The sequence below is a fragment of the Vigna angularis genome, chromosome 9 (assembly GCF_016808095.1).
Source record: "Vigna angularis cultivar LongXiaoDou No.4 chromosome 9, ASM1680809v1, whole genome shotgun sequence".
Classification (NCBI taxonomy): domain Eukaryota; kingdom Viridiplantae; phylum Streptophyta; class Magnoliopsida; order Fabales; family Fabaceae; genus Vigna; species Vigna angularis.
In genome coordinates, this window is record NC_068978.1 from 25,468,226 (window position 1) to 25,492,211 (window position 23,986).

At 34.5% G+C, this 23,986-nt stretch overlaps 3 protein-coding genes across 3 annotated transcripts; 2 read left to right on the forward strand and 1 right to left on the reverse strand.

The window, feature by feature from the left end:
- Positions 1-414: 414 nt before the first annotated feature.
- On the reverse strand, positions 415-2,368 carry LOC108347223 (dof zinc finger protein DOF5.1). The gene is made up of 2 exons (XM_017586386.2): positions 2,149-2,368; positions 415-1,767 (listed from the first exon to the last, which is right to left on the reverse strand). Exons 1-2 carry the CDS (start codon positions 2,203-2,205, stop codon positions 817-819), a joined length of 1,008 nt encoding a protein of 335 aa, XP_017441875.1. The 5' UTR covers positions 2,206-2,368; the 3' UTR covers positions 415-816.
- Positions 2,369-11,559: 9,191 nt separating this feature from the next.
- On the forward strand, positions 11,560-14,769 carry LOC108346897 (NADPH-dependent aldo-keto reductase, chloroplastic). Its single transcript, XM_017585958.2, has 7 exons — positions 11,560-11,753; positions 12,152-12,202; positions 12,351-12,427; positions 12,530-12,617; positions 13,254-13,529; positions 13,747-13,989; positions 14,390-14,769. The coding sequence occupies exons 1-7, from the start codon at positions 11,634-11,636 to the stop codon at positions 14,471-14,473; spliced, it is 939 nt and encodes a 312-aa protein (XP_017441447.1). The 5' UTR covers positions 11,560-11,633; the 3' UTR covers positions 14,474-14,769.
- Positions 14,770-20,071: 5,302 nt separating this feature from the next.
- Positions 20,072-23,616, forward strand: LOC108346216 (NADPH-dependent aldo-keto reductase, chloroplastic-like). The gene is made up of 7 exons (XM_017585230.2): positions 20,072-20,305; positions 20,687-20,737; positions 20,997-21,073; positions 21,176-21,263; positions 22,042-22,317; positions 22,535-22,777; positions 23,313-23,616. The coding sequence occupies exons 1-7, from the start codon at positions 20,186-20,188 to the stop codon at positions 23,397-23,399; spliced, it is 942 nt and encodes a 313-aa protein (XP_017440719.1). The 5' UTR covers positions 20,072-20,185; the 3' UTR covers positions 23,400-23,616.
- The last annotated feature ends 370 nt before the right edge of the window (positions 23,617-23,986 follow it).

Sequence of the window (23,986 nt, forward strand, 5' to 3'; positions counted from 1 at the left end):
CAAAATTCTTTATTTGATATGAAAATTGAAACAAGCTTAGAAAACATTTCATGGTAGCTTTTTTTTTTTTTATTGGTTGCATACTTTTTTATGTTAGACCTTGTATTGTCTAATGTAAAACTATTAGGTCTAAAATAATTTTATGTCGAATGTGTTTCATACTACATAAGTTTATGTGGTACAATTTTTATACGACGTAAATTTACATATGTATTGTAATGATGTCGGACATATATCTAACATAAAATGCCTAAAATTACTAACGTAAAAGAAACATGTTTCTCTTGCAATGAATTTTTTTAACATTCATTTACCTATCTTTCTTTCAGCTCTTTCAACATGTTTTAAAAATATAAATCTCTAACAACTATAATTTTCCTCAAAGTTTAACGAGTATCCAAAATGTGAGATATCTTCTTAGTTTTGAGTTTATATTGATAATATTCATATATTTCGAAAACAGAATCCTAGTATATTCAACATTCAAGTAGTTGGCTCAGCCTATGTTTGAATAGTTAAGTTGAGGTCCTAGATTCAAACTTCATACCACAATTCAACTTCAAAAGAAAACGACATTCAACGTTGTAATACAATGAAACATAACATTATATGGAAAACAAAGAAAATACAAGGAAAAATATATTACGATTCAAAGAAAAGCAGCCAACATCCCTAGTTTTTAACTATGCTCCAAGGCCCAAATCTCTTCGTATTGGGATTTGGAAAATTATGGAGTTCGATTAAAACTTGTCTCCAACAAGATAAGTGAAACTGAAGCCATGAACATTAACCAAAACCAGAAGCTTCTCACAGCCTCTATAGATGGTTGCTTGCAGTGAAAGAGGAGCTAATCCCACAAATATCTGTCCAAGATGCAGAACTAGCACTGGTCCAATATTGTTCATTCACTGGATTATCGTTTCCCAAGAAAAGTGTTGACAAATCAGGTTCCTTACGTTCTTCCATTTTCACCGAAGCTATCTGAGCCATGATCCCAGAAGTTGAAACCTTTGGCCTTATATATCCACTCATCTCAGCACTACCTTCAAAAGGGTATAAATTAGAAGCTGGTGATGAACCTTCCAAGGAGGCCAAGAGGGGAAACTGCTGTGGCATTCTCCATTGGTCCAAACCAGGTGCAGAGAAGATTGAAGTGGCACCACCACCTAAAGCACTTGTTCCAATTTGATAACCCAAGTCTCCTACTCCTCCCACTGGGCCATAACTGAGGCCATAGTTTAGGCTTATGTCTCCATCTCCAAAGTCACCAAGTTGATGCAATGGAGGCATGAATCTGAAGGGTGGAATTTGGGGTGCAAGCCCTATTCTCTCACTCTTCGAAGATCCCGAGTTGGTAGAATTGGCACTTCCTGTCTGGCGGTCAGAGGTTGCCGGAGAGTTGGAGCCGCCGCCACTGCCGCCGGTACCTTTGCTCCGCTTGTTCCTCCTGAAGCCTCCGCCCACGGGGACACTCCTTAAGGCGCCGCCTCTGGTCCAGTACCTCCTGCAGGTCTTGCAGAAGTGGCGGGGCTGGGAGAGACTGTAGTTGTTGAAGTAGCAAAATTTGGTGTTGGTGGATTCGCAGCGTGGACACTTGAGTGCAACCTCTGGCATTGGCATGTTGGCCATCCTTGCCCTATCAGCCATGGATCCTGGCCTGATTGAACCCTCTCCATGAGACTGCATTGCAACCGGAAGTGGTGGCGGTGGTGGTTGAAGCAGCTGCTGAGAGTTGGAGTCACTGCCTCCGGGTTGGTTATTTGGTTGCTACAACGTATAAGCACAAAACAAATGAATAGAGGTTAAAAATAAGAGAAATATTATTAACATTCTCTAGAGTACTTTTTAAACATCTTTTTTCTCATTTACTGAATTTTTTTTTATTTCATATACTCACATAAACTTTTATACAAAAAGTTTAACTTATTAAAATTTGTAATACATAATATTTAATGAATTACGTAATTAAAAAAATTATAAGTAGAGTGTTGAAAGAAATAATACATAGCATTTTCTTTTTTTCAGGTATATTCGATACATAAGTAAAAAGTAAGAAGAATATTTTGTTTAATGTTTTGAAATCTTTTGCCTTTGAACAAAGAAGCCATAGGAGGGGAGAAACTGAAGAAACTCGTGTGTTTTATTTACCTGTTGCTGCCAATTGGATGCATCAAAATAAGAAGCTGGGATGGAAGTAAAAACCATGATTCACTCTCGGAGCTTAGTTTTTCTATTGTAAAGCTTTATGAGAGAAAATCACATATGAATGTGTGTATTCAGAAGTAAAGAGAGAAGAGAAGACTGTAATGACGAGCTAAAGAGAAGGAAGGGCCTTTAAGTATTTATATATAATGCTGATGTTCATTCTCTTTAGTAACCCTTGTAACACCTTTTATTTTTAACTTTCTAGGGTTTTGAGGTGGTGGTTTCTTAAACAGATAAGCTCCTCTTTCTATGGTTTTCAAGACTGTGACTACTGTGCTAAGACAGTGAGATCAGTGCTAGCGGCTGATCGACCAGCCTATATGTGTCAGGAATTAATTTGGTTTAGAATAGGTCAAAAACCTTAACTATGATGTGGTTGTGTTGTAAAAACTATAGATTAAGGTGAGGAATGTAATGAATGAAGTTGTTAATGTTTTTTATATCAAAGAAAAAGGTGGCTGTTGGTGCTTTAGTGATGGACATTTGTCGAAACCTTTTCTTGCTCCGGTCTGTTCCCTTCCATACTAAACTTGATTTCTGAAATTTATCCTCGCCACTCTCACGCGTCACCACATGGCGAGTGAGCACACTAATCAATATAATAGGAGAACCAACATCATAATTGAGTCAACAACACCTGTAAATCGAAACTTTTATGGAACCTATTAAATGGTCAATTTTTTTCTACATGTGAATGAGGTATATCATCTGTATAATTTTCACTCATCATCCTTATGTTTAGACTTAAAAATAGATTTGAAAGAATGAGACTGAATTTAAGAGAAAAAGAAAACACAAAAATTAAGTTGTTTAAATTAAAAGGTGTTTCAGTTGAAAGAGTCATGAGAAGATCGTCCTTTCTTTCTCTACTCAACTTCAATCGCCTAATCTTCTAGCCTGCTCTATTCCGATTGTCAAACTCTCTTTGTGAACGTAATCCACTTCAACGGGTTGTTGACTTGTAGAATACACTCCGACGCTCAAGTCAGATATGTTTCTCAAGAAGGTCTTAACTTAATTAGCTTAGAAAAAAGTGTCCTTACTTGGACATTAATCACCTATTTATAGGGCTTGTGGTAGACAAGCTCATTCATTAACCACTAATACAGTATATGTTTAGGTAATCAAATCAAATAATCAACCATTAATATCGTATATTCGCAGAGCATAAGGCAATCTGACCCATTAATTGGCCATTAATACATGTTTGACATACCTAATAACTTCCATAAATAACCATTGCCTTGACCGGCTGGTCTGACCAATCGACTACTCAATTTGGTAAGTTGATTCTTGTTATGCATTACCTCGACCAGCTGGTCTGACTGATCGGCTACTCAATTAGGTAAGTTGATTCTTGCTATGGTGTCGACCGGTGTATTCCATATAGTACACAGGTCCCCCAAGCCCCAAGCTATTGTCAACAATGGCGAAGGGGTTTATTTCATGTTGATCGGTTGAAAAGTGGCACGAAAATGTTTACTTGTGCAGTTATCTAACCGTTGATCATAGGACACGTGGAAACATGGGATCCGTGACCGTTGAATTTGAAAGATCGAACTCCCTTAGCCATCCGATTCAAGTGTGATGGACGGTTGATATTGAATTTTGGGAACTGCTTTTTTCAGCTATAAATAGGAGGTGGGGTCACTGTCACTATCACGCTACCTTTCTTCTTCGACTGATCTTTCTTCTCTGATCAATCTTTGCATCCTTTTCTTCCAAGTAACCATGTCTTCTACCTCAAGGTCGTCCGATGAGCTCGCTGGTGAAGGTCGGCGGTATGCTGACGTTGCAAGGGAGTCGTCTTCATCAATAGGGTCTTTTATCTTGGGTTCCAGCGATGGAAGGGATCAACCATTGACACACGATGTTGCTGGAGATTCTTCTCCATCCCGAAACCCTTATTTCGTCTAAGGATGCTACGGACAAAGGAGTAGAAATACAAATTGACACCGCCAGAGAGTGGGATGGGGTTATTAGGACTCCTCCGCCACCCGTTGTTGGGTACGAGTGGGCCCGCCACGAGGTAGGACTATATACACCCTTTTTTTGCTACTGGTGTCTTATTGATAGATTTTGCCAGTCGAGTTAGCATACTAGCCAATGCGAAAGATGCTGATAGTATCAAGCTGGCCATATGTAAAAGGAATGAATGGGCTTGTCACGGTTGGGAATTTATGACATCGACTTCTTCTATGTATATTCCACCTTGTTCCACGACCTGGGCGTTCGTCTACCCTTTACAGAATTCCAGACAGACGTTCTCTATTACTTGAATGTGGCCCCAACTCATCTTCACCCGAACGGGTGGGCGTACATGCAAGCATTTTTCGTGGTTTGCATTGCCCTTGCCCTTATGCCTACACCTACTTCGTTTCTTTATTTTTTCCGTGCCTTGCCCCATCCTAACAAGTCCTGGTTGTCTTTTTCACCTAAAGGATAGGCACTTGTTTAAATTATTTAACACTTCCTACAAAGAATTTAAGACAAATTTCTTCAAGGTATCTATAAAGGAGGTTGGTCGGTCTAGCTTTTATTTCGACAATAACCGACCCAAAATTAATTTCTACTAGACCGAGCATCCTATGAGGGTGATCTCATGGGCAAAGTCCGCATTGACTCCGGATGAACTTGACGCGGTCAGTCAGCTTGATCAGCTACCTCAAAAGACCTCTTCCTGGATGCTCATCGGCTTCTTGGGTTCCCACACTCTATGTACTAAAGTGTTTGGTAAGCTTCCTTAAGTTTGTTTATCTAAATTTTCTTTTGTGCCACATATCTTTTTCATGCTTTGGAAAAAGGCAAAGCTTTTATGTTAATGATGGCTCATTGTAAAGAAGAGCTCTAGAAGACCGGAGAAGGTACTTCTGTCACTACAAAAAAAAAGGACATTACCGAAGGCCAAAATCCCTCGGAAACAGCCAAAAGCCGTCGGAAAAAGACATTTACAGACGGCCTACCGACGGCCATCGAGCCGTCGGTAAATCCCTCGTCGCTAACAATTACCGACGGCTTTTGCCCTTCGGTAATTACCGAGGGCCAAAAGCCTTCGGTAATTACCGAGGGCCAAAAGCCTTCGGTAATGACATGAGATGGGCATTTACCGAGGGGCAAAAGCCTTCGGTAAGTGGCACGAAAATTTTTTTTATTAAGACAGTACACGAGTCCTTTTCACCTAAGAAGAACTTCTAAAACATTAGTCATCTAACAGATAGAAATACTTGTCTGTGATATAATTTAGTAGACCTCACAGTTCAAAAGTGATTTGCTTTGATTTTGCTATTAAATCAGCTTCTGAGTTGGCTATAAGCTATTTTTTCCTAATTAGAGCACAAATGCAGGCTTGAATGAAACCTACATTAATTATTTTAACATATCTGCATTAATTATAATTTTAACATATCTGCAAAAAGAAACCTACATTAATTATTTTTTTTATCACATGAGATAAAAGCCTATAGAAAGGTTATTTACTAGCCTTAAAATTAGAAAAGGTTTAAGAATATAAAACCAATAAATAACCTCATTTGTTAACTACCACCCCCCGAAGAGCAAAGATTTATAAACCTAATGTAATTTTCAGAAGCCTTATAAGGATTATATACATCTTATATTCTATAGCAGAGAATGCAGAGTCGATTTCCATTCAGCTATCAAATTTCAAAAGGGAAAAAAAATAGCATATCATGTGATAAAATAACATTGGATTCTTTATCATAATATTTAAACCAGTATTGCAGGTACCTGCTAGCCTAGAAAATGATAATCATTTACATCCAAGGCAGATTGCACACAAATATCAAAAGAACAGTAGCACCAGAGAAGCAAAGATACACCATTCATACCTTGAGATATACCTAGGTCATATATTTTCCCAAAAATTAGTCTACACCTAGGTCTAGTTGATTAGTCTCTTACCAACATCGAAGGTCAAACCCTTGTGTAAGTCTTTATCACCTTGCTGGTTTTGGGTTTTTCTGGTTTTTTTGGGTTTTTCTGGTTTTGGACTTTTCAAAACTGGATTGCAGGGGTGTATTTGGTTGAGTTTATGATTTGTTTTCACTTGTAGAATCATTCAAAATTGTTTGAAACCACTTCAAGCAACTTTATATGCTTAAATTGAAGGATTCAAACTATGAAACAGCAATGAAAACTGCCACAGTAAAATAGGATAGGACCACTTACTATATTGAACCCTAAGTAGTAAGATGTAATTTGGTGAAATGGTGCAAAATTGACCAAAGGAACAGTTAAGATGAACTTTGATGCACCAAATATATGTATAGAAACAACCAAATTGTGCCAAAATCTACTGAATCACACTATCACTTGTTGAGTTCCAAATTTCAAGCAAAAATGGGAAGTCAAACTATGATTTGGCAGATTTAATGAAAATGGACCAAGGCAACAGTTGAAACAAGTTTCAAATGGTCTAAAACACTTGCACAAATGTTTAAACTGGTCTGAAATAGGCAGAGTCACCAAAACACGGTTGCAGTTGGTAAAAGTGCAAAAAAATGAACTAAAACTATTGCAGATTTGAGAAAGCAGTGTATTCAAAGCTGGATAGCTCAATTAAAGACTCAAACAATGCCTAAAAACACTACATCTAACTACAGATAAACAGCTAGCAGAATTGAAGCACCTAATACCAAACAAAGACTATAAGCACGGTGCAAAAAGCATGCGAAAAGCTGTGACAGCACTGCTTTACAGCATTTTGAATCAAGTCAATTATGCTTTTGACAAATCAGTGGTTAATCTCAGTTTGTACAACTTGAAACATGTTTAGAAACTTCAAACAAACTTGCACCAAGATTTAGAGACACAGAATCTGGTCAGAAACAATTTGCACAATATGAACCGAGAATTATATTTTACTGCAGAATTTCAAACTAGATTGTGATAAAGTCAACCACTAATTATACTATTCTATGATGAATTTGAGTTGGAATTACTTTAGACACAGTTGAAATCACTAGGCAAACTTGGACAAAGCTTGAAAACCATGAAATCTGGATGATAGAATGATAGAATGAATTGGACTAATACAAATGACAGCAAGCTTTTGTGTGTAAGCAGAGAGCAATGGGAGTGTAGGACAGAAGGAGGGGTACTTTTTCTACACAAGACGAAGGAAGTATAGGAATAGCATAAGGCATAATAGACTGACTGGGTCTGGGTTCTGGAAAGCAACCCGCATAGACAAACCACTGTACTCACTAGGTGGAGAAGACAATGATTGCATTCGACTCAAAAAAACAGTACTCTATTACCGTGGCAGTGCAGGCAAAGGCATCAAAAACTATTGGATGATGCATGACTTGACTTGCTGCTAGGGGTTCTAGTCTGGACCGCTACCTACTGCTACACTATCAACCATTTACAATATATAACATTATGTGTACGTTCATTGGAAGCAAATCAAGGGGAGGTTAGAGGTTGAAAGGTTTATAGTTCAAGTTTTGCGTACATAGAGCACACACTTGCAAGCATTACAAGCAAACGCAACAGGTTAAACAATTCCCACTATTGCTCAATCTTCACCACCTCGTTTGCTTTGATTTTCCCTAAACTACGATTAAGGTTATTTAAACCTTCTCACTGCCATGCCAATACCTTGCCCCTCATTTCAATTAAAAACCAATTTTTCTCAATCAAACAACAACATACACTCATGCCACAACAACATCAAACAAATTCAATAACATTGTCACTCATAATGAATTTTTAGACGCACAACTTACCTCAATCAAGATAGCCCTTGACGATGGCAACCTTTCTACACCACTACGGCCACGCCCCACAAGTCAGCCACTCCAACGAAGTCCCTTAACCAAGTTCCTTCAATCATATAGCAACAAGTGAATGAAAAGTAGATGAAGGCAGCAAGCAGTGTTTATGCTTCAGCAAAATGAAAATGACAGTGTGAATCAAGTTCTGTGGAACTTACCTCTACCAAGATGCCGCTTGACGACCACGACAACAACAGAAGCCCAGAACGGCCCCTTCGACAGAGTCCCTCAACCTCCACACCACCAGCCCTCAACGAACCAACCAGCGCAATACGAACCCTAGCCCCCAACTCCCTGAAAACACCACGCACCGTGAACTAAGACCGATCAACGCACCACTGACCACCGTCACGGACCACCACCGGTGACTAATGGACAAACTCACGGAGCGTATTGCAACAGAGGGAACTATGTGAAGAAAGGAAGGAGACGCACAAAAACGATGAGGCTGAAGAAAGTGAACTTGGGGATCGAAGAACCCAATTTGGGACTTAAGTTGGTCAGGTCCTTACCGACGGCTTCATAGCCTTCGGTAATCGTCTCAATACCGAGGGCTTCAAAGCCTTCGGTAAAAGTCCGTCTGTAATTCCCATTTTTCCAGTAGTGTGTTGCCGCTCGTCCTCTGATCTCTAAGTCCATCATTCCTTCCCGTACGGTCAACACTGCTTTTTGGATAGCTCTAGATCTAAAGCCTTCCTCCACTCCCCTTTCAACTGTTGCTTCTAAGGTTTTTGCTCCTAAGGGTGGAGGCAAGCGGAAATCCTCTTGCGAGAAGTCTGTATCATCCTATAAAAAGAGCAAGAGAAAAATTCCCGAGGGGCCTCTGATTGTCGGTCTGTATTGGCATAGGTTGCCTTTAGTGGAAATGTTGTGTAGAACTAATAGGTTGATCATTGTTCCTTATACAGGGATGTATGGGTTGTCAATGTATTGATTGTCATAGCCTTACTATGTGGTTATACTATTTGATGTGATAAGATTGTGAAAAGGGTTTAATATCTGACATATAAGTGTTTTGTTGGTGTTTAAAGGTTGGTTATGAGAGTTCACTGATGAATGCATATTTATGTCCACATTTATGTTTTAAAATTCAAATTTTTGATAAGATTCTTGTGCTTAAATGATTGATTTAAAGAGAATTTGTGACGATTGGATTTATTGGGTTTGAGAATTAAATATGCTTAAAATGTGATTCTTATTTGCATAAATTATTTTGGATGTTCTAAAGTTTATTTGTGCAGCTAAAGTTAGAATTTTATTCATTTAAAAAGAAATTGAATGGTCAAAGCTTGTCCAATCTGGTCAACTCAGGGCTCCTATGCAATTTTAAAAAGAAAGAGATGACTAAAGTGCAATTAGAGGAAGATATCTGGACTTCTGTGCAATTTTTGAATAAAATAAAAAGGGTTGAAATGTAATTTTGGACAAGTTTAAATCTGTTAGATATTTTAAAAGATAATTTAGAGAAAATATATCTTAAGATATTTTATTTGATATTGTTAAATAATTACCTTATTTAACTATATCAGTAAATATCAAAAGATAATATTTGTCAAATCTTTTTGAATCTAGGAAAGATATTATCAAAAGGTACTAATTTCAACTATAATTAATTAAGAATTTACTTTCCTTAATTAAATTTTAATTTGGTTAGGAGATTTAAGAATAGACATAATTAAATACATTACAATTTGACTAAGAATATACTTTGGTTGAATTAATTGTGAATAATCTAGAAAGGTCTTGCATTTGATTGAGAATCTACTTTGGTTAACTACATAATCGCCCTCAAATTAATTAAGAATGTACTTTAATTAATTTGAAACTTGAACAATAATCAATTGAACAATGATCTATAGATAATCGATGATGAATCTATCTTGGAAAAGTAGTGGAATTAGCCTATTTCATCATAATTGTTTCTAAGTTTCCTCTTTGTTCTTCAAACATTCCTCAAACATTAACTTCATTAGCATAGTTTCTCACTTTTATTCTTGAGCATTGCATAATGTTCATAAAAGTCAAATATTGAAAAGAAATTCCATATTCATTGGGAGACGACTCAATTTTACTTTAACCCTATCTACTTTCTTGAATACTATTTGGCAATATTGGAGTTGCCTTAAAAAGTAATATTAATTTGATAGCTTCAACGACAGCATATCACTCACCCATATATTTGTTTGTGTTGTTTGTGCCTGTGGCGATGATCGTATAATGTGTGTTAAATGGGAGCTCAAATAGGTATGCAGATGATATTGAAGCAATGTAATTTACGAGAGAGAGGGGTTTGCAATACGAGTTTGATTAAAGTCTTTATGTACTATGTGAAAGGGATTAAAGATTTGTATTAAGCTATTTATTTTCATGTTGAATTTGGATAGTTAATATTGAAAATTGTAATATCTATATTGAAAGGAAAATTTTAATTACTAGTTTTAGCAAAATTCTTTAATATTTGTTACAAAAGAACAGTAATTTCCAAATAAAAATTCAAAGTCACAAAACTACTTTATTTTTTAAATCTTTATTTTTTCGAGATTTTATATGAAACATTAAATAAACTTAACAAAATTTGATTTAAAAAACTAAATTCATACGTATTTTTAAAAATGAAAAATTAAATTAGTCTAAAATATCAATGAGTAACTAATTCTAATTTTCAAAATTAAAATGACCAGTAGAAAGATATGTGCTATGTGTATGCACACATGTATTGACATTTTTTTAACATAAAACATAATAACATTATTATTATTATTAGTATATAATCAACAAAATAAAATTAAATAATTTTTATAATTTTATTGTAGGTAATTTTTAGTTTCTTTTAGATATTTTTTTTTATCATAAATAATTATTTTATTTTAAAAGAAATTTAGAAAATAAAAAATCAAATAAAAATTATTAAATTTAAAAGAAATCATTTGAAGAGTGAAATTGATAAAATAATTATTCTAATTTACAAATAAAATCAAAAACAAAATGTGTACGAAAAAAAGAAATCCTCTTTTTATAATAATATAAGTAATATCTATTTATATTGAGAAACTTTTAGTTTTAATTTTTAATAAATTAACTATTTATTCTTTAATTTTATATAAAATATATTTATTTTATTCACAGATTTATCCATCGACGTCTTAAAAATAAAAGTCATTTTGAACTTGAATAACGAGTACGAAACTGGTTAACGTTTTGTGCATATTAAAGGCGTGCCTTCTTCACTATTAACACTGATTTTTCTCACTTCCTATATGACGTGTGTGCATATATCAGCTTTACGCTATCCAGAGTCTTCACTCCCTACAGTTACGTCTTTCTCCTATTCCCACACTCACTTCATTCAAACCATTAATAACCATCCCACGGTTCACATACACTACACAACACAAAACCTGAACCGTAGATTCTCATCCAACGACTCTTCTTGTCTGATTGCACGGGATAATAATAAAACTTACGACAGCAAATCTAAACCACCCAACTGCAGACTGTCTGCCCTTCACTGCTTCATGTTCATGTTTTTGCCTATAAATACATAAATTGCATCAAACTCAGAACATAGTGAAACTACCCATAACTAGTGTTAGGATATTTTTCAGCGTGATCATCATTATTGAGAAAAAAATGGCTAAGTTAATTCAATTCTTTGAGTTGAACACAGGGGCCAAGATTCCTTCTGTTGGGTTAGGCACATGGCAAGCTGAACCAGGAATTGTAGCAAAAACTCTCACCACAGCCATTGAGGTAAGTAAAACTTTATTCCAATTAATTTTTTTCCCCTTGTTCAATAGTACAATCTACCCAATTTGTGTTACTCAATGGATAGATTTGTGTATACTTATTTAACTGGTCTAGTGTTAACAACATATCCACATCTCTTGTTAATGGAATAACTTGTCAACATTTTGTGTCTTTATTTTGTCCTATGGTGTTAGTTGTTTTTACCACGGATTACATTCGAAGTGAAAGAAATGAGGCTCTGTGAAATGATAATTTTTATAGTGGTGTTATTTTATATTACTAGAGAAATAAAATTTAGCATGGGGTTTTTAGATTTATCTGATTTGGGAACCTTTTTGTTCTTTCAATTTTTCCGATGTGAGAGTGATAACTGATTTTAGTGTCGGGTCACCGTTGTTCAGGTTGGATACAGGCACATTGACTGTGCTCAAGTTTATGACAATCAAGCAGAGGTAATAATAATTCAAATTGATAACTTCTATAATTCAGGGTTCATTTATTTTATCTTTTGAATTATTGATTTTGTAACATTTCCTTTGCTCTCTCTCAGTCAATTTGGGAAGCTAATTGACCTTTTATTCTGAATATCGTTTTTTACAGATAGGTTCTGCACTTAAGAAGATTTTTGATGATGGTGTGGTGAAGCGTGAGGACTTATGGATAACTTCCAAACTCTGGTCTGCTGTCTTTTGAAAGTTGCGTTCTATTTTGAGAATGTTGGAAAAGATTGTGTTTGGTTGCTGAGAGGAGATCGTTTGCTTTGTTGGCTATATTTTCAGGTGTAACGATCATGCTCCAGAAGATGTACCAAAAGCTTTGGATAGAACATTACACGATTTGCAACTTGACTACGTTGATCTCTATCTGGTAAGCTTGCATTATGTTTACTGATATTGAATTCGGGTTGGCGATTTGGGTGAAAATTAACTGCTACATTCAAATTAAAGAAGTGTAGCAAACTAGCAATACACCTATTGATATCTTTTTATTGGAAAGTGTGTTTGGACTTAAATCATTCCCTCAAATCTGACCTTTAAGGTGAGAATTGAGCTCACTTAGAGATTGTAAGTTTGGTTTTATTTTTAGTTGATGTAGAATTTTTAACACATCCTTTTGTTCAGAAATATATACATCTTATATGTGAGGCTAGATCCTATAAGTGATCTAATAGCGGGTGATACTATAAGTTTAACTAATTTTATTGTTATAGACTCTGATACCGTATTAAAAAGTGAGTTTAAACTTAACTCACTTATATAGAGCTTACCTAATAATACCATAACAAAATTGATTTCAACCGATAGGATATTGTCTCTTGGAAAAAGAGGGTCCAAAAGCACAATGTGAGCATTATTTTATAAATAAGGCTTTCTCAATTGAACAAAGTTCCATGGTTTCATTAATGTAATGCTGCTGACTCTGGTTATCTGGGGTTCATTCCTGTTCATTCAGTGTTCTCTTGAGTCTATTCCTTCATACAAACCAAACTGATTTATGCTGTAGATCCACTGGCCAGTCCGCACGAAAAGTGGAGCAGTTGGATTCAAGAGAGAATATCTAGAACAAACAGACATTCCTGGCACATGGAGAGCAATGGAGGCATTCTATGACTCTGGCAAGGCTAAAGCCATAGGAGTGAGCAATTTCTCTTCAAAGAAGCTTCAAGATTTGTTGGATGTAGCAAGAGTGCCTCCTTCTGTTAACCAAGTGGAATTGCACCCAGGATGGCAGCAGCCGCAGTTGCATGCATTTTGTGAATCCAAAGGAATACATATATCTGTAAGTATGGAATGTTTGATACATATTTCTTGGTATTTTCACTTAAATAAAAGCATGTTATTCCTATAAACTATCACTTGAAAAGAAAATGATCACTTTTGGTGAAATTGTCTACAGGGCTAGTTGAAAATGAATCTGGTTTATACTCAACAACCAATCTTTATTCTTCTGATATTTGCATTCTAACTGTTGGTGTATATGACAAATTTATTTTCAGGGATACTCTCCACTAGGCTCACCAGGGAATCTGAAAAGTGACATTCTTAAGAATCCTGTTGTCGTAGAGACTGCAGAGAAACTGGGGAAGACACCAGCTCAAGTGGCCCTTCGGTGGGGATTGCAATCAGGTCATAGTGTGCTGCCAAAAAGTAATACTGAGTCCAGGATCAAGGAAAACTTTGATGTCTTTGACTGGTCTATTCCCGAAGAATTAATGGCCAAGTTCTCTCAAATTAAGCAGGCAAGTTTTCAAATACTTTTTCTAGCTTTAAAGACGAATGGCTAATTTGTCTAGGGGCCAAATGAATTTGTCTAGTGGCCAAATGAAAAGTTTTCAAAAACTTTTCAAATTAAGCAGATAGGTTTTTGATTAACCTTACCAAAGGTGTGTTTAATTTCTGTTTTCAAAAACTATTTATAGACGAGTGGCTTCTAGTTTTACATAATAATCCTCAATTGTCTCATGATCCTCATTCATTTGATTCCCACCCTCCCATATCCCTTGATTTTGCTGATACTGTTAACTATTCCTTACCATCTTTAACTACCTTGTATTATGCTTGTGTGCCATAGCATTGTAATGCCAGAAGTGGCTTTAAAGCTTGATTTTTTGAGTTAACACAAGAAATTTGGTCATGCAGGATAGGCTAATTAAGGGCACATCTTTTACTGACGATACCGATGGTCCCTATAAGAACATTGAAGAACTCTGGGATGGTGAGTGAAGTATGAGAAATGTTTATCATTGAGATGTTGACAATTACACTGTTCCTCAAGCAGATTGGTTCTTCCTTATTATTGTTAAGAACACAAAATATGTAACCAAGACTTATTTTTCATGTATGGTTATTGTATCTTCTATTTGATATAGGAAAACTTAGTGCAGTGAATTTGTCTAGGGGCCAAATGAATTTATATCTACAATGTCAATACGTTTTGCTTATTATCGAATGTGTACTTTCTTGGGATGTGAAACCTTAAATTTGATCACTGAATGGAAACGAACTATGTTTTCTTTAAATACTATATTAGACAGAATAATGTTGTTTTACACACTATTTGACTTTGTAATTTTGTAGTGTGTACAGTGAGCATTTTCTGACAAAAGAATGAAGAATACATATACCTTAATGCGGAAACTGCTATATAGTTCAGTTACCGTTAACAACTAACTACTTTTATGCCTCCCTATTCTAAAACTAATATGTGATCCTGCATCAATCCTCCCTCCTTAAGGTAATCCTTGTCCTTAAGGATTAAAAGGTAAACTAAGAAGAACTGACATTAAAAGGACTAAACATGGTTATAGATAACAAGGATGGATTTGAAAATCAAAATGACTCAAAATATGTGATATGACCAAACCAAAACGAACAAAGGACCCAGAAAAAATTTAAAAGCACACAATCAAACAAGAAACCTAAGCCAAAAGGTCAAATGGTTCTAAAGGAAAACAAGAAACTAGAACCATGAAAAGATAAATACGAGTAAAGAAAAAACATAACAAGAAATTTAAGGAAATAACATTAACCTCACAAAAATTAAAGGATAAGTAAGGAGCAAGAAACTTAACTCTTATAAAACCAAAGTTCTTGATACCAAATGATAACAACCTCCTTAGCTAGGTTAGGCCAAAGCTAAAAGAGAAGCTATAGTGATGGTGAAAAGGTTCAAAGGATGTCGGATTTGGTGGGATATAGAGAAGGTGGCTTAGGACGTTGAGGATTTAATGGTGATGAAGTGGTATGTTATGGTGCTCTTAGAAAGGTTAGACCAACTCTAGAGGAAGGTGGCTAGAGGAGACCAAATGCATGCTCTAGCCTTTGATGACCTAAGATGAGTATTATGACAAATGGTAACATAACTTTACTTAAATTCAAAAGTAAATACAAGATGGAGGACACTTCTATATATAGGCTAAATATGTCTCTAAAATGCAGAAGCAAAACCCTGAAAACATTAGCTTGACCTAACTTGGAGACAAAAACAAAAATCTTCTCCAATAGGAGAAGAACATGTGGCCACTACCTATGGAAAATCATCTTTATTCCTAGAGTGACATGTGACCACTAATTATGAAAAATATTCTTCAATGAGAACATGACACATGGCCATACTCAAATAGGTGGGATGTCCCTCACTCTTGTCCACCAAGCTAGGTTAAAAACTTTGACCACTTGGTCAACACTCACTATGGATGTCCACATTGGGTCAACATTGGGCCTTAACTTTTGTTGACCCAAGTGATTCAAAAATCCTACACTACTTGACCCAAAATACAAGGCTCAAAATAAATCCTACACTACTTGACTCATAATACAAAGCCTAAACAAATCCTAGACTACTTGGTCCAAAATACAAGGCCCAAAATTATTCCTACTCTAGCAGCTCCTTATAGTCCCAAGATGGCCTAAGAGAGAGAGTTTAGGCTCAGCTTCCACAAATGACTTCAATTCTACTTGGAAGTGTTTGGTCATGATTAGGGGTATGCCATCATAAACACTTCTAAAAATCCTGAAGTGTTCAACAATCTAAAGACCGTTTAATCCTTGCAAATAGCGTCTAGCACTAAATTGCAAAAATAAGTTTTACCTTCCAACTTTATAGGTTATGGTGTTTTTGTTCTTTTTCTTTCATAAAAACTCCTTTTTTATTTATTTGTTTATAAATCTTTAGAATTAGGTTAGAATTTAGTTAAGATGTAAAAATAGTAATTTTGTAAAAATGTGATTAATTTTGTGTTTTTAATACCTAAGAGTGTCTTTTGAATAAATTGTCTTTCTCTTTTAGAAAAATCAGAATAAAAATAAAATTTAATGTAAATTTTGCTTAGATAGGTTTCTTGTTTTGCAATTTTTTACATTAACCCTTGTCTAATTTTAAGTTTTGTAGAAAAATCGCTGATTAAAAGGGGTCGACCTTGGTCAACTAAGCCTTTGGACCATCAATGCTTAGAGTGGACCAAGCCCCATCAAAATACACAGGTTTAGTAAGGGTTAACAGTGAACCTAACTGGACGTCAACTTTTGTGCATTTCAAAGATAGGAGTCGTGGGAACCGTATTGAGGCGAGCTAAGTTTGAGTGAGAGAAGAAGAGCTTGAAACCTGGACCAAAGGTGCTAGAAATTACTGAACCAATAAGCACACGTGACTAGGATTGAGTCAAGAAGGTTTGACGTGCTACTTTTTGAAGTCTGTAAATCAAAATCGAGAGCAAGGTTAGGTCTGAAGTTTTGTTCTTCCTCTGAAATACAAATTAGGGTTAGATTTAGTTTTTTTTTTCCCCTTTTGTATAAAACAGGGTCTTCGGTGATGAGAAAATGTAGACATGAAAAATTGAGAGTAGACACAAAAATAGTGAAAAAAAATTTTCCTTTCTTTCAATTTCTTCTTCTTCATAGAATAATTCTTCCTTTTAGACTCGTGTGCGAGAGAAGTTTCGATTATACTGAGTTCAACATTGGTAAGTAGCAAGAGTCCAATAACAATAAGTGCAAAATAACCTTTGTAGGAGTTCTTGACCTACGGTATAGAGGGCAACCATTGAAGATGCTCAAGAGTACAAAGCAACCTTGAGAACTCAGTGTAATGTTTTTGCACATTTATTTCAAAATTTAATACAATGCACAGTTCATTCTCTATATTGTCTTTTTTTCTCATTCAATTTTATAATGTTATTTACCAATAGTTTTATTATTAACGGATTTCTGATAGTCGATAATCTGTCGAAAAACATTTATTATCGACGAAATTTGGTTGTTTTCAACATATTGGGTAATTCATGTTTTTTTTTTGTAGTGTGTTACTTTTTGTACATTTTGAGTTTTTAATCTTTCGTACATTGTAATATCTTTAATGCATTAATCTTAATGTCTTTCTTGCTTTAATTTGGTTTTGTCGTGGTTGTTCAATTCTTGCACAATTCTTTGTTTTCTTTTAGCAAATTAGTGTTTGATTCACTTTTACTTTCTTAGAGCCCTCTGTTTTAGTTTCGTTACTCTGGAATGGTGAAATCAGAAGGGAATTACTTTGATTTGTTTGAATGATTGGATGGGAACGTGCACAATTCCAGTTTCCGAAATGGGAACTACAGGACCCAAAGTGGGTTTGTTTTATTCAAAAGGTTCACATTGAGATTCAATTAGGTAGACAGATGTAATAATCAACTCTGATTTTTGCTATGATGATTGATTTCTACAATCTTTGAGGACACTGGTTTTGTAATTTTCTTTCTTGTATCTTTCAATTTCTGCATATTCAATTTGATCATCTTGTGATTAGTATATTTTTTGCTGGCTTAATTTAACTTCTTTGGCTTAATTCAATATATACTCTATTGTTGTCAACCTTAGCCTTATTTTGTGTCTTTTAGTTAACTTCTCTGGTTTAGTATGTGCACTGCATTTTAGGCATTATATCATGGTCCATTCTAGGATTAGCACACCTGCATCTGCATTAGCATTCCACTAAAAAATAGGTTTTGCACGGAGTTATAGTTTCTGTAGAAAGTTCTAACATTTAATCTCTATACATGCATTGCATCATATAATACATTATTGTTATGGGCATTTAAGCTTCTTCTGCATCTTATATTTGTCATAGATTTAGATTATTCAAGATAGCTTCATTCATTCATTCATATTTTTAATTTCCCCATTGCATTTTTTTTTTGTGGTTTTTAACAATATTAAATATACAAATATAAACATAATATAATATGAACCAATTCCTTAAATTCAATACTCGGTTTTCCTATTCTATACTAAGAAAATTTTCTGATTTTGTTAGCCTTATTGTGAAAAAAAGGATGTTTAACAGTTACCTGCAACCTCTGGTTCAATTTAACCCGAAATTCACCTTTCCTACTTTTATTTGTTGAATGGTTTAAATAAATTTTGAAATATTTCAATTTATTTTTTTAAAGTTGGTTGATTCATTTAATCCACATCCACATATTATACATAGCAAATGCAATCTTACAAAATTGAAAATTAATTTAAAATGCTAGTTATATATGATTGATTACATGCTTATACGTACTACGAGCTTAAATGCATAAAGAGGTTGACTAATCCGCGTATTGAGATCTAACTACAACAATCATTAAACAGTGACTATATAACCACGTAAATAATTTCATCATAGATGTTTCTCAAGCTAAACGACAAAGACACATTGAACTCAAAATCATTGTCACTTTTTACGTTTTCCTTCTATTCAACATATTTTAAAATGACCACGTAACAAATTAATTCATTAAATTAAAAAAAAATGTCTCTCCATAAATATCAAGTTTTTTTTATTAATTAATCAAATATCAAGTTTATGACTGAGTGACAAAATCAATTGTACAAATATCAAGTTAACCCAGAAACGTGTCTAAATCTTTTTTATTATTTTACATAATTCTATTAATTTATATATTTTTCTTTTATTTATAATAATAATTTTCATTTATGTTGAGGAATTTTTAGTACTAATTTTATATAAAATATCTTTATTTTAATTTTACATATTCATCCATCAACGTCTTTAGAATACAAATTGTATGGTACAGTGGAGGATCGGTCGATAGGTTATACGATAAAGCAGCACCAACGGTAAACATATTGTATTAATCAAACGGTGTTGAAAGGATAATCCGTTCGATCTATTTGTTTTAAATTATAAATGAAGCAGGTAAAATGGATCTATGTGGTGTTGGGTTATTGGGTTAACATAGACATTAATATTAGTGGCCAATATCAACTTAAGATCCATATGATAAAATATGTAAATAAATGTAGAGATAAGCTACAAATATAAATATTAGCTTAATTGAATTTTGACCAATTAAGTTTATTGATTAAAATCTTACTTCAACGTCAAACATGTACACAAGTAGATAAAGGTAAACCAAATGATCTCGATAAAAGAAAAAGATGAAACATATTATTACGAACTTTGGAATGACAAATACAAAATGGGTAACCGTTAATGCATATTGGAAGGCGTGCCGTCTTCACTATTAACATTGAATTTTCTCACTTCGAATATGACGTATGTGCACATCTCAGCTTTTCGTTTTTCAAGTGAAGACCTAGCACCGTGGATCAGAATTCCCTACAGTTACTCTTTTCTCTTGTTCCCACACTCACTTCACTCAAACCATTCATAAGCATCCCACGGTTCACTTTCGGTATACAATACAAAATCTGAACCGTAGATTTTCATCCAACGACTCTACTTGTTGGACTGCACGAAACAATAAAAGAACTGACCATGCAAATCTAATCCTCCAAAACGCACACTTTCAACCGTTCACGGCTTCATGTTCATGTTTTTGCCTATAAATACATAATTTGCATCGAACTCAGACAATAGTCAAACCACCCAAAACCAGTGTTTTGATCCTTTTCTACCTAATTGTGCTTCCTATCACCATTGAGAAAAAAAAAATGGCTAAGTTAATCCAATTCTTTGAGTTGAACACAGGGGCCAAGATTCCTTCCGTTGGGTTAGGCACATGGCAAGCTGAACCAGGAGTTGTAGCAAAAGCTGTCACCACAGCCATTCAGGTAATTAAAACCTCACTTCAATTAACATTTTCCCCTTTTCCTATAATAAAAATACCCAAAGAAAATTTCTGTGTTACCAAAAGTTATTGCATGTTGGGTTTTACTTCTTTAAGAAGTCCAGGATTAATAACAGATTCACATCTTCTTGATGGAATAGCTTGTCACCATTTTGTTTTTCCGATGGGGTTAATCATTTTTAGTACTTTTTTTCAAACTACGAATAAAAATATCATTTTTGTAGTGGATTTATTTTTTATTATTAGAGAAATAAAATTTAGCATAGGTTTTTGGATTTATCTGTTTTGGGAACAATGTTTGTTGTTTCGATTTTTCCTATGTGGGAGTTATGACTGATTTTGGTGTCGGGTCACCGTTTTTCAGGTTGGATACAGGCACATTGACTGTGCTAAAGCTTATAACAATGAAGCAGAGGTAATAAAAATAATTCAAGCTGATAACATTTATAACTCAGGGTTCATTGCTGTTTTATCTTTTCAGTTATTAACTTTGTATTATTGCCTTTTGCTTTGTAATAATATGTGAAGTGTGAAAAAATTGTTAATTGTGGGATGTCTTAGGTTATGCTTTTGGTGCTATATAGTTTGGTTTTGAAAACAAATAGAAAAGTAGTGAGAACTCAGTCAATTTTGGTAGCTAATTGACTTTTTATTTTGAATCTTGGTTTTCACAGATTGGTTCTGCGCTTAAGAAGATTTTTGATGATGGTGTACTGAAGCGTGAGGACATTTGGATAACTTCCAAACTCTGGTTTGCTATCTTTTGATAATTGTGTTCTATTTTTTTGAAGTTGGAAAAGGTTGTGTTTCGTTGCTGAGTGGAGATCCTTTGCTTTGTTGGCTATATTTTCAGGTGTAATGATCATGCTCCAGAAGATGTGCCAAAAGCATTGGATAAAACATTACATGATTTGCAACTTGACTACGTTGATCTTTATCTGGTAAGCATTATTAATATGTGGACTCTGGCGATTTGGGTGAAGATAAGTGCTCTACATTCAAATTAAAGAAGTGTAGCAAACTAGCAATACACCGTTTTGACATTATTTTTATTAGAAATTGAATTTAAGCTTAATTTAATCTTACAAAATTTGCTTGTATGGCTTGTATGGTAAGGATTTCCCCTACTTATTTCCTCGAATTTGGTTTTATCTCTACTTGATATAAAATTTCCAATGCATCTTGTAGATGGACCTATAGCTATGTTCAGAAAACCTCACTATGATAGATTCTAATACCATATTGAAAGATGAGTTTAAACTTAACTTATCCTTACACAGTCAACTTGTAAAATAAGGATTCCCTACTTCTATATTGTACATTGGCGTTATTTCTAATTGATGTAATATTTTTAACACACCTTTTCTTATTAGTTGAAATTAGTGTGGTTTCTACTAGTTTGGTTGGAATTTTTGGCTTAAAATCAACTTTCTTTAGTTGATGTCGGTACATATTATGGGATTTCCTGCTAGTTTGAGAAAGGAGACCCATATATTGGGACTAATGATTTCAATCAATAGGATATTATTGTCTCCTTGGAAAAGAGGGTCTAAGTATATTGTTAGCATTATTTTACAAGTAAGGCTTTCTCTATTGAACAAAGTTCAATGGTTTCATCAATATAATGCTGCTAACTTTGATTATCTGGGTTCATTCCTTTTCATTCAGTATCCTCTTGAGTCTCTTCCTTCATACAAACTATACTGATTTATGCTGCAGATTCACTGGCCAGTCCGCATGAAAAGTGGATCAGTTGGATTCAAGAAAGAATATATGGATCACCCAGACATTCCCAGCACATGGAGAGCAATGGAGGCACTCTATGAATCTGGCAAGGCTAGAGCCATAGGAGTGAGCAATTTCTCTTCAAAGAAGCTTCAAGATTTGTTGGATATAGCAAGAGTGCCTCCTGCTGTTAACCAAGTGGAATTGCACCCAGGATGGCAGCAGCCAAAGTTGCATGCATTTTGTGAATCCAAAGGAATACATATATCTGTAAGTATGGAACGTATGATACATATTTCTTGGTATTTTCACCTAAATAAAAGCATATTATTCCTATAAACTATCACTTGAAAAGAAAATTATCACTTTTGGTGAAATTGTCTACAGGGCTAGTTGAAAATGAATCTGGTTTATACTCAACAACCATTCTTTATTCTTCTGATATTTGCATTCTAACTGTTTGTATATATGACAAATTTATTTTCAGGGATACTCTCCACTAGGCTCACCAGGGAATCTGAATAGTGACATTCTTAAGAATCCTGTTGTCGTAGAGACTGCAGAGAAACTGGGGAAGACACCAGCTCAAGTGGCCCTTCGGTGGGGATTGCAATCAGGTCAAAGTGTGCTGCCAAAGAGTACTACTGAATCCAGGATCAAGGAAAACATCGATGTCTTTGACTGGTCTATTCCAGAAGAGCTAATGGCCAAGTTCTCTGAAATTAAGCAGGCAAGTAGTTAGTTAGTTACTTTGGGTGTGTTTAATTATTTTATCAAAAAAATTTTCTAGTTTTAAAGATTCAATTAACCTTACCTAAGTTGTGTTTAATTTCCTTTTTTAAAAACTATTTATAGTTTCAAAATGCAATCAACCAGGTTGCAAGACACAGTGTATAATTGGGGAAGAGTTGAAAAAGACAAAAAAAAGAGGAACTTTCTGTTCTTTTAGATTTCTAACTACTTACTTTGAAATAACTTTCAAAACTTTTTAGATTTTGGATGATAATTTTTCAAAACATGGAAGATTCTGGATGACTAATGGATTGTTGAGTGAGTACTTGTTATGTAAAACAAAATAGAAAGTGGTACAAGGGAATTAAACACGCCCTTGGTATAATCTAGTTTTTCTGGTCTTTCTCTTCTTGGTACGTAGTTCCTTACCATCTTTAACTACCTTGTATTATGCTTGTGTACCATAGCATTATAATGCCGGAAGTGGCCTTAAAGTTTGATTTTTTGAGGTAACACAGAATTTGGTCATGCAGGATAGGCTAATTAAGGGCACATTTTTTGTTGATGATAACTACGGTACCTATAAGACCGTTGAAGAGCTCTGGGATGGTGAAGTCTGAGAAATGTCCACCACTGAGATGTTGACAATTAAACTGTTCCTCAAGCAGATTGGTTCTTCCTTTTCACTTCTTAACATCCTAAAGCCACCATTTATAGTGATTTAAGGGTGTTTGTGATATTTAGAAGTGTTATTGTTCCTAAGAACACATAATAAGTACCCAAGTCTTAGTTTTCATTTATGATTATTGTATCTTTTATTTGATATAAGAAAGCTTAGTGCTGGGAATTTGACTAGTGGCTAAATAAATTTCTATGTTCAATGTCAATACGTTGTGCTTATAATCGTATGGTTTACTTGATTAATCGGTACGCGAAACCTTATGTGAAACCTTAGATTAAGTGACTGAATAGAATTTTCTTAATAGCATGATTAGATAAGGTATTTTAAGAGGGTGGTTTATTTTTTTAGAGAATTTGAAATGTTGTATTACAATGTGTTGTTTTGGTAAGAAATTTTGTTTCGGCAAGAAATTTTGAAAGAATTGAAATTTTAAAATTTTGTTACAAATTAAATTACTTAAAATTAAAGAATTTCAAATTTTATCTAAACATTATATTTAAGACATTTAAATTTTGAAGTAATGTT